The sequence below is a fragment of the Protopterus annectens genome, chromosome 10.part0 (assembly GCF_019279795.1).
Source record: "Protopterus annectens isolate FY-2018-M chromosome 10.part0, PAN1.0, whole genome shotgun sequence".
Lineage (NCBI taxonomy): Eukaryota > Metazoa > Chordata > Ceratodontiformes > Protopteridae > Protopterus > Protopterus annectens.
Window position 1 is genome coordinate 1,384,985,558 of NC_056744.1, and position 15,212 is coordinate 1,385,000,769.

General features: G+C 40.7%; 1 protein-coding gene across 4 annotated transcripts in view; it reads right to left on the reverse strand.

The window, feature by feature from the left end:
• The window catches only part of ZNHIT6 (zinc finger HIT-type containing 6), a gene marked incomplete at its 5' end in the record, with an annotated part of 1,270,195 nt that overhangs the window by 288,775 nt on the left and 966,208 nt on the right, over window positions 1-15,212 (reverse strand). For all 4 annotated transcript variants that reach the window (XM_044086022.1, XM_044086023.1, XM_044086024.1 and 1 more), the window contains 1 exon segment: window positions 12,610-12,684. In XM_044086022.1, the coding sequence (XP_043941957.1) occupies window positions 12,610-12,684 (75 nt within the window).

Genomic DNA, 15,212 nt, shown 5'->3' on the forward strand with positions numbered 1-15,212 from the left:
TTCTCTTTCTGCATTGTAATGCCTACATTTCTTAATAAAAGAGGAACAAAAGAAAAAAGGCATCTGTTTACTCCAGCATCTTTGTTGCATACAGCAATAACTGAAAATGCCCTACTATACATTTAATTTATACCATGAAAAGTTTTATAGAAATACTGTTAACAGAAAAGGTTTTACTTACATATACTCTCTTCTTTCCACTTCCCCTTTATGTCCTTCTGAACATTAATGACATGAAGTGATGCAAGTGCCTTTCAGTCCATCATAAGTTTAACAAAGTCAACAAAAGTCAATTCTTTCCACTTTTTATTTGTACATCCATATTTCACAAATGTGACTGTTGCTTTGTAATCTCACACATTCACTAACGTCCATATTGCTGGTGTTTTTTTCCTGATCATCTCCACCTCACAACTCTATATTCTGGTTCCATTCCATGGTACTCCTAATTCTTACAGTTAACACCTGTGTTTTCTCTGTCGCTCAAGCATTTTCCTTTGACAGACTGGAAAAGGTTTAACTAGCAAAGTCTCTCTCTATGAGCTTTATTATCAGAAGAATGAGACACAGAGTCCCATTCTGCTTGATGGCTCACTTTTTGTTGGACAAACTTTTATATTTCCTCCTTAGATTAAAAAACTGACTTTGATCATCCAGAAAAAAGAAATATTTTGAAGACAGCTGGATACAGTAGCTTGAGTCTCATACCTGTCTCTGGACATTTCCTGATTGCTGGAACACATTTATTTCTTTTCTAACTGGTGTACAGTGAGTAATCATTTTACATAAACACTCTACTGTCTTCATCTTTTAATATTTTGCCCTTCTGCCACAGTTTTGTCAGGATCAACTCTTATTGCTGGTAAGATTGCACCTTTACTACTATTGGCTGCTTTCTCGTAGTCAGGTTTGGGGTATACACACAATGTGCTCTTTCAATTAACAAATCCTTCTGTGGAATACCAGTCCAGTTCTTATTTGTTCCTTCAAGTTTTATCTGGTACCGTAGAAAATCTCAAGTTTTCCCTGCAAGCTGTGGCCTCTAATCCTATTTTTTGAAAAATCTTTTCTTGAGCAGTCTCACAGTCAGCCAGCCTTTTCTTCATTTTGATCTCTGATTTTTGCCATTTTATCAGTTTATCTGAATATTTATTTAAAGTTTCTTCCATTTTTTTCCAAGTCTTTTCTTATTTGCATTGTTATACTCTTTCAATGCTTTATTTTAATAAGTTCTGAGCACATTTGACTTAATTTCCCTCTAGGTTGCCGGAAGCCATGTCTTGCCCCCAAAGCCGGAGCTTGAACTGCATTTTGTTAAGTATCTGCAAAATTCTTCCCAGTAAGTGTTTTCTCTTCACCTTTTCTAGTTGATTTTCTTTCAGGCTTTTAAGTTTCTTATTTGCTGACATCCAGACAGTGTTCTTACTTGCTGGTAACTGAATTTATTAGAAGTTGCAGAGTCTTGGCCTTTATCATTCATTTTTTTCACACTGGGAGAGCTGAAGTTAAGCTGTTGACCAATGTGCAGCCATCTTGGAAGCCTTGAAAATTGGGGTCTATATCACATAGTTGAACTGTCATAAATTCTACTATGTAAATATCAAATCCAGAAGATCGAAAACTGAAAACTTCGAACACTCAGAACAGCGATTTTTTTCCTAGGGAAAAAAATTGCTGTTCCAGTACAAAACGTGGAAACACATGAACACTACATACTGTTGCTAATGTGGGGGGGCTTCGCCCCCACACCCCCCAACGTGGGGGGCTGTGCCCCCCACACTCCCCTAGTTAAATATACCAACTCCGAGATCCCACCACAGTGGAGGAAATAGCAAAGCCACGGAAAATAATTTTCTTGGGTGGCGAAAGCCAGGGTACCTTTTTGGCTAGGCTTGTATAGGCCCTAGGGGAAATAGCCTAGTACCTACCTATGAACCTAAATGACCCACCAAATTCTTTCCCTGGGAAAGAATTTGATGTTCCGCGGCTTTGCTATTTTTAGACTTTGAACTTCCCAGTTCAAAGTTTCAGCGTTCGGACATTTGTGCATTCGGAATTATGATATACACCAGAGAATCATAGTATTATCACATACAAGGGCTCTCAGGGAGGAAGGTGGAAAAAGTGGGAATTCAGCAAGCTGCCAAAACCAAGGAAGGCAGGAATCAGTATAAGAATTAGATAAGATTACAGTGTTAAGGAAGGAATCTGAGAATAATTGGACAGGAAATCTAAATTTTCCTTTTGGGGGTGAAAGGCCTTTGTTTTCCCAGTTTCTCCACAACAGTAGGGGAGGCTGGCATACAATGAAGTCAATGTCAGGCAGAAAATTATGACAGAATACATGTAGATGGGAAATTTGACTAAACTAAGGGGATAGATGTGAAATTCAGCAAGAATAATTAGCAAGAATTATTCCATCTCTGGTAGTTATGAAGCCAAATGAGCTTGTAGGGTTGTCAGGAGACCTTTGACAACATTATACAAATTCCCCAAGTGATGTACATCATACAAGATACCAGGATAGCAAGTTATACTGGCATGCTTAGAGACAGGAGAGGAGAGAAGAGAAGGCTTTCAACTGAGTCAAACAGACCTTCTTAGACTGGTTATGCTCTTGTTGGCTTCCAACAGACATGGGTTTTCTTAGTATTTGAGATACTCAGGGGGTCAATATTATAAATAAAAATTAACTGGGGAGTGTTGGCTTTGTTTCCAATCTTGCATGACAGAAGACAGGGATGCTCCCTATCCACACTGGTCTTGGCACTGTACCTTGAACCATCAATAGTGGTAATATATCATTCAATGTTAAAGGGGTAGACATTATGGAGCAGAGAAGTGAAAGTTTCTTTAGATGATGCAATGACATACTTAGTGAACCACAGCAGAGATGTAGGGGCACTTTTTAATTTGTTAGGTGAATCTGGATCACTCTCAGGGTATAAAGTTAATAAGGATAAGACAAGGGTGGTTGCTATTAACTACATACCCACTCTAGAGTTTATAAGGGTATTCCCATACTTAAAAGTGGATTAAATATTTAGGTGGCTGGTATAGGCAAAATCTAGTGGATTCAGCAGTGAAAACTTGCAAGTGCATCTTGGCATGCCTAAAGAATGATATTAAGCACTGAAAGATGGTTATAATGGAAATGTGATAAAAAATGCAAGCTTTAAAGTTTATTTCACTCCTCTTACAACTGTATGCTTTTCAGGTTTTCCTGCTAGGAACTTCTAAATTCAGTAAAAAGAACTGCTGAGAATCTTTTTTTTGGAGGAGAAAAGCTCGAGAGTGGCCTGGCAAAAGGCAAACAAAATAAAGAAAAAGGACTTCTGGGCATGTAAGATCTATTACTTATTATAATTATGCCCAGTTTAACATATTAGAACTGCTATGTAGAACTAAAGTTGGGTGCACTGGAAATGAAATGACTGTCATTTTGGTACTATTTCAAATCATCAAGCTATCATTCCTGCTTCAGAAAGTACAGTTTTGTACCTACCATAAATGTAGATGTTCGAAGATCCACATTGCTGCAGTCCTTACATATGGGTAGTCCACTGTCCTCGGTCGGCCCGAATACCAAAGTATAAGGCTGACGTCGGTCAAGGCGCTTAATACTGACATCAGGACGTCAGGGTACAAAAGCGCATGACCGACGTCATTTCCTCAGTCTTTTCTTGCCCCAGATGTCAGAAGGCCCTAACAAGAAAGGCCAAAGCCAAAAACCAGCAAAAACTAACCAACCACCCGTGCACTAACCATATTTACAATATGTACAACACAAACTACACCACCAACTTCAACAACAGAGGGGAAGGAGGGAGGGTAAATTGGACTGCAGCAATGTGGATCTTCGAACATCTACATTTATGGTAGGTACAAAACTGTACTATGTTCTTCATCTCACATTGCTGCAGTCCTTACATATGGGTAGAATCCCAAAGCAGAGGTAAGGGAGGATGGCAAAACTATAAAGCATTAGGCGCTGCCAAAATGCCCTGTAAAATAGCAGTGGCAAATCCAGCCCTAGATTTAGAGTAAAGTGGAAGGTGGCAATGCTTAGAGAAAGTATGCACTGAACTCCAAGTAGCTGCTTCCAAAATATCTTTAGTAGCCACCCCCCTTAAAAAAGCTGTAGAAGTGGCAGTAGCCCTAGTGGAATGAGGCCTAATCCCAGCTGGAACCCCCTTACCATGATGGGAATAACAGAAAGCAATACAAAACCCAATCCACTTAGAAAAAGTTTGTTTTGAAACAGGTTTGCCCTGAGAACCCAAAGCAAAAGAAACAAACAACTGCTGAGACTGCCTGAACCCTTTAGTTCTGCTCAAATAATATCGCAACTGTCTGTGTATATCCAAAGTGTGCAAAATCCTTTCCCCTTTATTTTGGGGGTTTGCATAAAAAGTAGGCAAATGAATAGTTTGGTTTAAAGCCACACTAGAAACCACTTTAGGCATAAAAGAAGGGTTAGTACGCAAAGACACCCTGTCCTTGTGGAAAATTAAGAAAGGCTCAACTGCCATAAGGGCCTGTAATTCAGAAACCCTTCTGCAGAGGTAATGGCCAACAAAAGCAGTCTTCCATGATAAATATTTCAACTCTGCTGATGCTGCAGGCTCAAAGGTTGTAGAGTGAGTTTCTCAACACAAAATTGAGATCCCAAGCAGGAGTAGGAGCTCTACGTGGGGTCTTATATTCTTTGCCCCTCTAAGGAATTGCTTAAACAAAGGCTGAGAAAATAATGGTGGGTCACAGTCATAATGAGCAGAAATTGCTGCAGCATGAACCTTTATAGAGGAGAAGGACAAACCTTTGTCCAATAACTCAGTAAGGTATTGAAGTGCAACACTTAAATTAGGTTTAGAAACATCAAAGTCCTTTGCTGTACTCCAAAATAAAAATCTCCTCCATTTATCTGCGTAAACTTTCCTTGTACTAGGCCTTCTGGCCTCCAAAATAACATTCAAAACTTGTTGTGGAAGCTGAGACCCTCCAGGGTTTAAAACAGAATATGCCAGGCTGTCAGATGTAGAGAATGAAGTTTGACATTGAGTAAATGACTGTTCTCCTGAGACAGCAGGTGAGGAATCAAGGCAAAGGCCATGGAGGCTCCCTGCCAGACTTCCCAGTAATGGGTACCAGTGCTGTCGAGGCCAATCTGGAGCTATTAAAATCATGTTTGGCTTGTCCTGTCTGACCTTCAGGAGTACCTTTGGGAGGAGAGGCAGAGGTGGAAAGGCATACACGTGAAGATTGCTCCAATTGAATGAGAGAGCATCCACTTTCCAAGCTGTGGGATGAAACCTTTTGTGCAAAACTTTGGCAGCTGGTAATTTAGTGGAGAAGCGAACAGATCTATGTCTGGAGTTCCCCATAACACTGTCAATCTCCGAAATACATGAGGATCCAATTTCCACTCGTGGGGATCCATAATATGTCTGCTCAACACATCTGCTAAGGAGTTCTGTGCTCCTGGCAGAAACCTTGCCTGAAGATTTAGCTGTAAACTGAGAGCAGTCTCCCACAAAATCATTGCTTGTCTGCACAGAGGATAAGAATCGTTCCCCTTGCTTGTTGATGTACCACATGACAGTTGTGTTGTCTGTTTGAATCAACACCTGCCCTGGAAGAAGTAAATCCTTGAAAGCTATCAATGCAAATTGGACTGCTAACATCTCCTTCAAGTTGATATGTAGATGTTGAAGTCTGGCAGGCCACGTGTCTTGTACCCATTTTCCGTTTAGATGAGCTCCCCAAGCTTTGTCTGAGGCATCTGTCGTTAAAATCTGACTCGCCTCTGGCCGGGTCACAGAGAGTCCCTTGTTTAGGTGACATTCCTGAGCCCACCACAAAACTCCTTTTGAATGCAAGGTATTATCTGAATGACAGTGTCCAAATCTTGGCAGTGCTGTGTCCATACATTCTTGAGATACCATTGTAGCTTCCTCATATGCAGTTTGGCATTGGGAAGTACCAGAATACAAGATGCCATGAACCCCAAGGCTTGAAGGACTGTCCTTGCAGTCAGCCTGGACTGACGAGACAATTGGTGGAAGTAAAGATAAAGATTCTTTTGTTTGTCCGGGGTCAAAAAGGCCATCTGGGATGCTGTATTCAGTCTCACACCCAGAAAGCACATGTCCTGAGAGGGTACTAGACTGGACTTTATTTCGTTCACAGAATACCCCAGGCATCTTAACACTGCCATCACATACTGTAGATGATGAAGAAGTTCGTCCTTTTCTTGGGCCAGAATCAGGCAATCTTCCAAATAAGGATAGATTTGTATTCCTCTTAGCCTGAAGAAAGCTACCACTGGAGCCAGAACCTTCGTGAATACTCTGGGCAGTAGATAAGCCAAAGGGCAATGCAGAGAACTGATAATGTGAAGTCCCAGCCCGAAAACGATACTTCCTGCAACTGGGCCTGATAGGAACATGAAGGTAAGCCTCCTTGAGATCCAGAGTCACCATCCAGTGATCTTTGCCCAGCAGAGGTAAAAGCTGTTGTAACGTCAACATTTTGAACTTGGGAATGTCCAGATATGTGTTGAGGATAGATAAATCCAAAATTGGTCTCCACGTGTTTCCTTTCTTTGGTACTAGAAACAGGCGAGAATAAAATCCTAGGCCCACTTCTGGCAGAGGGACCGGTTGTATGGCCCCTATTTGAAGTAGCAGAGAAATTTGTTTGTGAGCCTCTAGTCTTTGCTGAGGAGGAACGTCCGGCATGCCTTTGAAAGGAGGCAAGGTATGGAAATAAAACTTGTAACCCTGGTGTATGATATCCAACACCCATTTGTCCTGGGTAATCAACATCCAATTTTCCTTGAAGACTGCTAACCTTCCTCCCAAAGGTGCTGCCAGGCAAGAAGGATCTGGCAGCTGAAAAGGTAGGTCATTGGGCCTGTTTACGAAAGGACTGGCCCCTGCCCTCACCCGAAGATTGTGCAGGTGAACTCCCTGTTCTAGGCCTGAAAGAACTCTGAGCTCTCCCCCTACCACGTCTAGATCTACCCCTAGACTGAGGATCATAAGAAGGATACGTCCAACCCTTAGCAGGCCAATTCCTACTAAACTTCGGAGGCTGAACTTGCAAAAAATCTTTAACAGCCTGCATAGACTTAGCCTTGTCTTCCATTTTCTTCAAGACTGACTCCACAGGTGAACCAAACAACACATCAGACTGCAAAGGAGCATCCAAAATCCTTGTCTTAACATGGTCAGATAAATTCTGATCCTTCAGCCAGGCGTGCCTGCGAAGAACTGAGCCAGTGGCAGCCACCCTAGACGAGGCCTGCACAGCATCAAAACAACACTGTAATGAATGCTTACCCACCTGTTCAGAGACATGCACCAAATCTTGTAATTCTTTACACTCAATGCCTTCCAGAGCATCCACCTTAGACTTCAATTGAGAAAGAAGAAAGTTTTGATATTTCAACATATGAAACTGGCAATTCAAGGCCCTCATAGCTAAGGTAGAAGATGTATAGACCTTTTTTCCCCATCTATCCAAAGCTCTGGCTTCTTTATCTAGAGGAACCGGATTTTTACAACAGAGGCCTTGACACCCTTAGGTCCCTGACTAATAGTTTCTGGGTCCGCCCTAGGACTCTTATAAAGATATTTATGAGCCTCAGGCACCCTGTAATACCTATCCGGTTTAACAGGAGCAGGAGGCAAAGAATCAGGATTAAGAGAAGCCTCTGCAAACACATCTTCCACAACATCCAGAACAGGGGGTATAGCCAAGGGCCTATGCTGGGGTAACAGCAAAAATTCCCTAAGCCTTTTCCGAGAATCAGAGAAGTCCTGACCTTCCCACTTAAAATGTTCCCTCATAGAATGAAGTGTCTCTGAAAAGGAAAAATCCTCTGGAGGAGCAGCAGAAGGAGTGGAATCATCTACATCAGAATCAGAATAAGGAGAGTACTCCTGCAGGTCTTCAGCTGAAGACTCTGAAACATCTGAAGCCTGCTCAAAACTTCCCAACTCTGGCTCCACCCTAGGCCTCTTATCAGGAGGGGGCAAAGAACCTCTAATCAGAGTAATCAAATCTTCTGCCATTTTAAGCATGTGCTTCTTAGGCACAGACCCTGCTGAACTAGGAGTGACACCAACAGAAGCTAAAACTGGCCTGCCTCTGGGAGAAGCCTTGGAAACAGAAGGAGAAGGCCTAACCACCCTAGGAAGGGAGGGGAGTACAGTAACTTGGGAAGCCCCTTCAGCCTGACCTGTCTCCTGAGAGACCACCTCCTGCAAAATCAAAGTCTCCCCCTGAGACTCCAGAGAGGTCTCCGTCGGAACCACCGGTTCCACTGAAACCTCTAAAGAACCGGCGTCCGGAACGGACGACTCATCTTGCCTGGGTTTAACTGCTTTGTCTTTGCGCTTCTTCCAGAAGCGGAGAATCCGGCGGCATATTATAATTGCACCGCTTCCCAAAGACCAGCCTAGCACAATCTAACCTCCGCTTAATAGTGCGTTTATTGAACCTAGCACAAAAGCGACACCCAACAACGTCGTGCTCAGGCCCCAGACAAGGAATACACAAAGAATGATAATCTCTATGCGGTATCTGTTTCCCACAAGAAATACAGTTATTCACTTTTTCTGACATCCGGTAAAACACTGAGGCAAGAAAAACAAAATATTCCCCAACGGGTACTTAGCCAACTTGGATTCGGTCTGAAACTCGAAATTCGAATAAAATTTCAGAACGCCGAACGGCACTTGCAACGCTGCTTCTGCATCAGACCATGCGGCAAAAAAGACTGAGGAAATGACGTCGGTCATGCGCTTTTGTACCCTGACGTCCTGATGTCAGTATTAAGTGCCTTGACCGACGTCAGGCTTATACTTTGGTATTCGGGCCGACCGAGGACAGCGGACTACCCATATGTAAGGACTGCAGCAATGTGAGATGAAGAACATCAGGGTAATGTCACAGCTTACCTTCATTCTGTCGCACATGGTATGTGCGATCGTCCTGTTGTGCGACCCATATTACCGAAATACAGAGAACTTCGAAGGATCAAATGTTGAAAATGGTTTGCTGGAAAGCCATTTCTGACATATGATCCATGTGTTTGAATGGCAAAAAAGCATTTGCTTATTTGTCATTCAAACACATGGTGAATCGGCATTGTCGCTTTTTGCAGCCGTACTTTCGGCGTTATGCATGTCGGACACACAGCGGACAATTCAAAGGTAAACCAATGTCACATTAAGATTTGCAAGGATGGGCTAAATGCCTATTGCCAACGGGCTACTACAAAGAATCGATTTGGATGCTATGATGGGTCCTGAAAATTGGAAAAGGAGGAGAATGGAAAATGAGCAAATATGGGATGACTGAGTTTGGATAGATGGAGAAAAAAAATGAGAAGATGAAGTTTGGCTTAAGGGAGATGTTTAGGCTGGAGTACATAAGTCGACTTGAGACTGCCAAGAGATGGTTTAGGCATGGAAAGCAGAATGATTCCTAAACTACTGGTGCTCCTTCTGGAAACAAGGGATGAGAGAGGCCAAATCTTGCCTGGTATGATTAGTTGTGCAAACAAGGGTCTGCAAGATCTAAAAGCTGATATAATGAATAACAAAAGAACTACTTGAACAGGTCTACTAGGTACAGAATGAACTATAGTTGACTGGGAAGGTAAGTGCCTTTTTCAAATTATGCATGCAGTGAAGTTAAGAAGGCTTAAAACAGATGCCTAGAAATGTTTATAAAGGTACTTTTATACTTTTACAGAAGTGCAGAATGTGAGAGAAGGGAAATGGGTACAAATTTGTTGGGGGTATAGGGCCCTGCTTGATCTCAAAATGCAGATGCAGGAGGAATTGGATGGTCTTTTACTGATGCCTGCAAGCTTATACAACAATAATGCCCAGTAAAAGCACTACAGAAATGCTGTGAACACTTTCAAATTAAAAAATTGTGGGGGGCAATAAGGAACTGAGAGTTTATTTAGGATATGAAAATGGCAAGAGTTAAATGATTGCTCTATGGAATGGCTCTATACAAGCGGAATAGATAAATTATGAAGGAATACTGGGAAGACATTTGTAGGTCACAAAACTATGTGACAATATCCAGAGGGTTTAGGATATTTGCATGAAAATGTTTACAAAGGCATTTTTATATACCAAATGGACTTCAAATAACTTCCTCAAGTGAAAAATAGATATTGGAGAAGTAACCGGAAGGGAGAGAGAACTGGAAATACGTATTTTAGGAATGTACAGAGAGTTTACAGATTTTAAAGATTACTTACAGAATACCTTAATACAAATGCTGGCTGAATAAACTGTAGTAACTTAGGAGATGCCCTTGAGTTGGCATTTAAGGTTAGCAGAACTGTTAAGGCCTTATTAAGCAAAATGCTGTTGGCAGCTAAAAAGCAATAATGAAAATTTGGAAATCAAAGACTAAACCTTTTTTAGGGAGGTATGAAATAAACTGCTTAAAACTAAATGGCATACTTGGGATTAACACTTATAAAGTAATGAATGATAAGAGATGATTGGTGAGTACTGAAAAATATAAAGGCATGATGTAAAGAACGGTGCTGAAGTTATCTGGAAAAATGTAAAATACATACAGCTGACAATGTAAAACATTCTTTAAATTTTTACTGTTAATATATATGAACTCATGTTGCAAGTTAAAGTGTGATAAACTTTGGGGCATCATGGCAAATTTATTAGAATGTCAGGGAGGGTGCTACATGAACTACCTCCCAATAAATGTATGTCCCCACCTGTATTAACTATTAAGAAAAATAGCATTATTTTATTATGTTTAAATTTCCATAAATGTAACAACACTCAGTGATCAACAGCTATTCAGTCTGAAGACTAGCTACACTTTGGGTCAACAGAGTTGGGCTCAATAGGCTAACTTTTTCATTCCATTTTGTAAAAAAACAAAAAATGCTGCCATGTTCATTTGCAAGTGATGATAAAACACACAGCCTTTCAGTATATCACATAATCTTCATCAATCCACTGCATTTTTATCTGCATGGTAATCATACCACTTTTTAATGGCTGATTAATAAAAATACTGTCCAGTAGCACACACTGATAACATGAGTATCTCTAGTGACAAGTAAAGTTTCTTACATCTAATAGACACTGCCTCACAAGTCTTCTTATATGGTACTAATAATGCCACACTGAGGTACAATAGGGTACTTTTCTGGTGACCGCTGAGAGGCAAGCTTCTATCGTGCAAGAAAGTAGAAGACAGAGAAACAGGGGTATCTATGTGGATAAGGAATGACATGGAAATGTGGTCACTTCTAGAGTATCTTAATCACAACAGCAGACTCATCCTTCAGTTTCCCATTAAAGCCTCCTTGTCTTACTTTGTGAGGGGTAAGTTGCTCCTATTACAAAAAACAACTCAGTTTAAACAACATCCAGACATGAAGTCCTTTTCATCCCAACATCCAGTTACTAAGATGTCAGGACCTCTCTCAATTACTTATGCTATAAAGTAAAATGTTGGCACTGGGGCAATGTTAGCACAAGAACATGATGATTGGATTTAACATGACAGTCAAAAACTACACAACAGAAAAATTATTTTGCCATTCAAAAAGATTATAATTTGAAAGAGGTTACAAAACTCTGAAATATTTATTAATTTTGGGATTATCTCTTCATAGCATTTAGAGATTAAAACCCTCTCCCTTGGTTACAAAATATAAAGAACATGTGTACATGATGAAATAGTACACAGATCTGCACATTTCAAACAGAAGATGTGACAAGCCAGTCTTCTACTCCACAATGGCTTGACAGGTGATACCACCACCTTTTCACTTCTGTGTCAAGTTCTTCTTTGCCAGAGACAGACTGGGAGAAAGGCCCACAATATCATGAAAAAAATTAAGCAGCCAATCAAACCATGTGCAGTACATCTTTATGATGTGGGAAAAATCCACTTGGCTAATGGAAGACAGCAGAATAAGCACAGCATCATGAAGAAATAACCACAAAATGTATACTCGCAGAATATGCTCCTGATTTAAACATCAATAAATGGAAGTTGCTAGCTGTATGGAAAAGGGTGCTTTAAGGGGTATTTTCTTTATAGTCTAGAAATAAATCTCTGGGGGGAGGGATCAAAGCAAGAAGTATAAAATGGCACTTAACACATTTGTGCAATGTGCATTTCTATGAATCGCATGAACATACAAAAAAAATAGATATTGCAAACAAACGTGTTACTATGATACAGCATTTTGCTTAGTGTGGAAAGCTGCATCCAACCTAATGAAAAGCCAACAGCTAAATCACAATGCCAAATAAGCTGGAGCTACTCCTGGAATCATTTTGCCCTTCAGAAAACAGCAAGGGGTTACAATAGCTCCCCAAGTAGCAGGACAAGCTAGTACCACCAAAATAATGCAAGAATTATTTATAGACAGCCTTAAAAAACAGATGCTTTTTAATGCTCAGATGAATTAATAAGTAATTAAGAAACCCTTGTGAACCAAACATTGCTGGTATCCACATTCATAGAATGAGGCAAGAATGCAACAAGGAATTAAAAAAAAATTTGACAACAGCAACTTGAGTTTCTCACCTCCTCCTGCTGTAGATCCTGTATTATGGGAAGGAGCAGACCAGGTCTGGTAATTACAGAAAGGGTGTGGTGGGCCTAGGGACAAACAAGGAAATAAGAATTATAAACATTAACATATCATTCCAAAGAACCATTTAAGAAAATCACAATACTGACATATGATAATTCTACATGAAAACAGGGAACATCTACATTTGCAGATCCTCAGAAATCTCAAAATACAGAAAGACAAAAAGACAAACTAACTATGAATTTCAGTGTGTATACGACTATAAGCCAGCATTTCCTAACAACTTCTCAACAAAAAACTGTCTCCTGGAAAAATGAGTAGATGTTGAAAAAAGACTACTAAATTAGTAATTCTAACCAGGTTCCATGGCATACATAACATTCTTTTATGACCCAAACAACATGAGTTTGAGTTACTGATTTGGACACATGAGGAACATTAACCCATTCGACACAGATTACATGTAAGTTCATATGCAAGTACTAGGCTAGCTACCCTTGCGGGCCATTTTAAGCCTAGACAATTTCCCTTGTGGAGCTTGAAATAAACTATTCTATTTGGTTATAGACTGCCCATACCCATCTCATAGACGATAATTATACAGTAACCCTAATGAGAATAACTGGGATCATACCATAGATAATTTGAGGGGTCCATGCATGAGACGAAGCATTTAGGAGCTGCAGCCATTAATAGTACTGGGGGCAGTCCTCGGGGTAAATTTTCTGACTCCCATCCATATATCTAAGGTTCGCTTGAAAATGGACAGGGATGAACTTTGTTTTATGTGGATGGTGAGTCTGCTCCACAGCAGTGGTATCCTCTGCGAAATATACCTGCCCTTCTAAACTATTTTGTTGATGGTGCAAAAGAGATTTAGATCCCTAGACACAGTATTTCTGATTCCATTTGAATTGTTAATGTGCAGTAAATCCATCAGTAATGGGATGGAGGATACCTTGTATGCCAGACACAGGTCACCTCTTAGCAGTCTGTAGGATACTGAGAACAGTGACAAGGCTTTGAGTCAGTACATGTAGGACATGCAGTTTATTTAATTTATTTACTTAACATTTGTTGACCAGGAAAGTCTGACTAGGACAGAGCCTATTTTCAGTTGAGGCTCTGGGAGAAACGCTCCAGACGCATGTCATTGGAATGTGGGAGGAAACCAGAGTATTCAGAGGAAACCTACGCGGATACAGGGCGGACATGCAGACTCTGCATAAAAGGCACCCAAGCCAAGAATCGAAACAGGAGAACCTCTTGCTATTAGGCAATAACATTAACAACTGCATCATTGCGCTACTCATCCTTGTATCCTTTTAGTAAGGTATCGCTACAGGCTTTCTAGTTGTTGCATGTGTCTAGACAGATACATGCCAAAGGGGAACGATATTCAATGACTGGCCTAATGAAGGATGAGTAAAGAGGGACAATGACATCCCTAGTTCTAGACACAATCCCTTTGTTTATAAGCTGTACAATATAGAAGACCTTTCTTATAACTATAGTGTCCAAATAAGTTCTGAAATCTCAAACAAGTTGGTCAACTTTTTGGGATGTATTGTCAATGTGGTATTTCCCTGAAGTAGACGACTTCCCGAAGGACTGAATAATGCATTTTTTGGCATTTAGTTTCAAACCCTTATTCTGACATCAGTTATGTATTTGAGAAAACCTTTCTGCAGAATGCTTAAGCCATTAGGGGTTTCAATGACTGCTCATAGCTGGCAGTCATCTGGAAACTTAGTCACAAACAGTTGCTATTGGCTTTTACTTCAGAAAAGTAGATGCCAAACAGGAGAGGTCAAGCTACAGAACCATGGAGGACTCCACTGGTGGGTGACTGGTATCTTTGTGGAGGTAATATCCGCTGTTTTGATTATCTGCATCCTATCTGTGAGCCAGATGGAAATCCAGAAGGTGACAAGGGGTTATTCCCAGTTTATTTAGCTCTTCTACTACGACTGAGAGGGGATGTATGTCAAAACCTTTAGCAAGGTTGAGATATGTGGTGTACTGTTTTGTCTTCATCCATTAATTTGGTGACCTTTGCAAAAAAAAAAAAAAATATATCTACCAGGTTGAGTAAGCATGACCTGTCCATGATGAATCCAAACTGAAATGGGTCTAATATTTGGAGGTTCTGTGTGTCCTGACAGATTAATTCCAAGATAAGTCTTTCCATGGCTTTCCATAAAAGACTGGTCAGGCTTCTGGGTCTATAACTGCCTGGGTCTATGGAAGGTCCTCCCTTATGCAGGGGAATTACTGTAGCTGTTCTCCATTTGTCTGGTACAACACCTATAAGGAAGCTGAGATTGAAGAGTGTTGTCAGCGGTGTGGCTAATTCATGCTTCATGCTATTTAAGATGCATCTAGGAATACTGTCAGACCCGGGGATGCAGCAGTCTTAGCTATTCATAGTACTTTTAGGTCTTGGGCGACAGCTGGAGGTGAGCTAGTTTTAGTTATATGTTGAGAAAAAGGAGGAGGAAAGTGAGGGGTAAAGTTAAAGCTAAATTTATCAGCCAGTAGGTTAGCTATATCTTCAGCCTTGGTGTATGTAACATCATTCAAAATCAGTTCA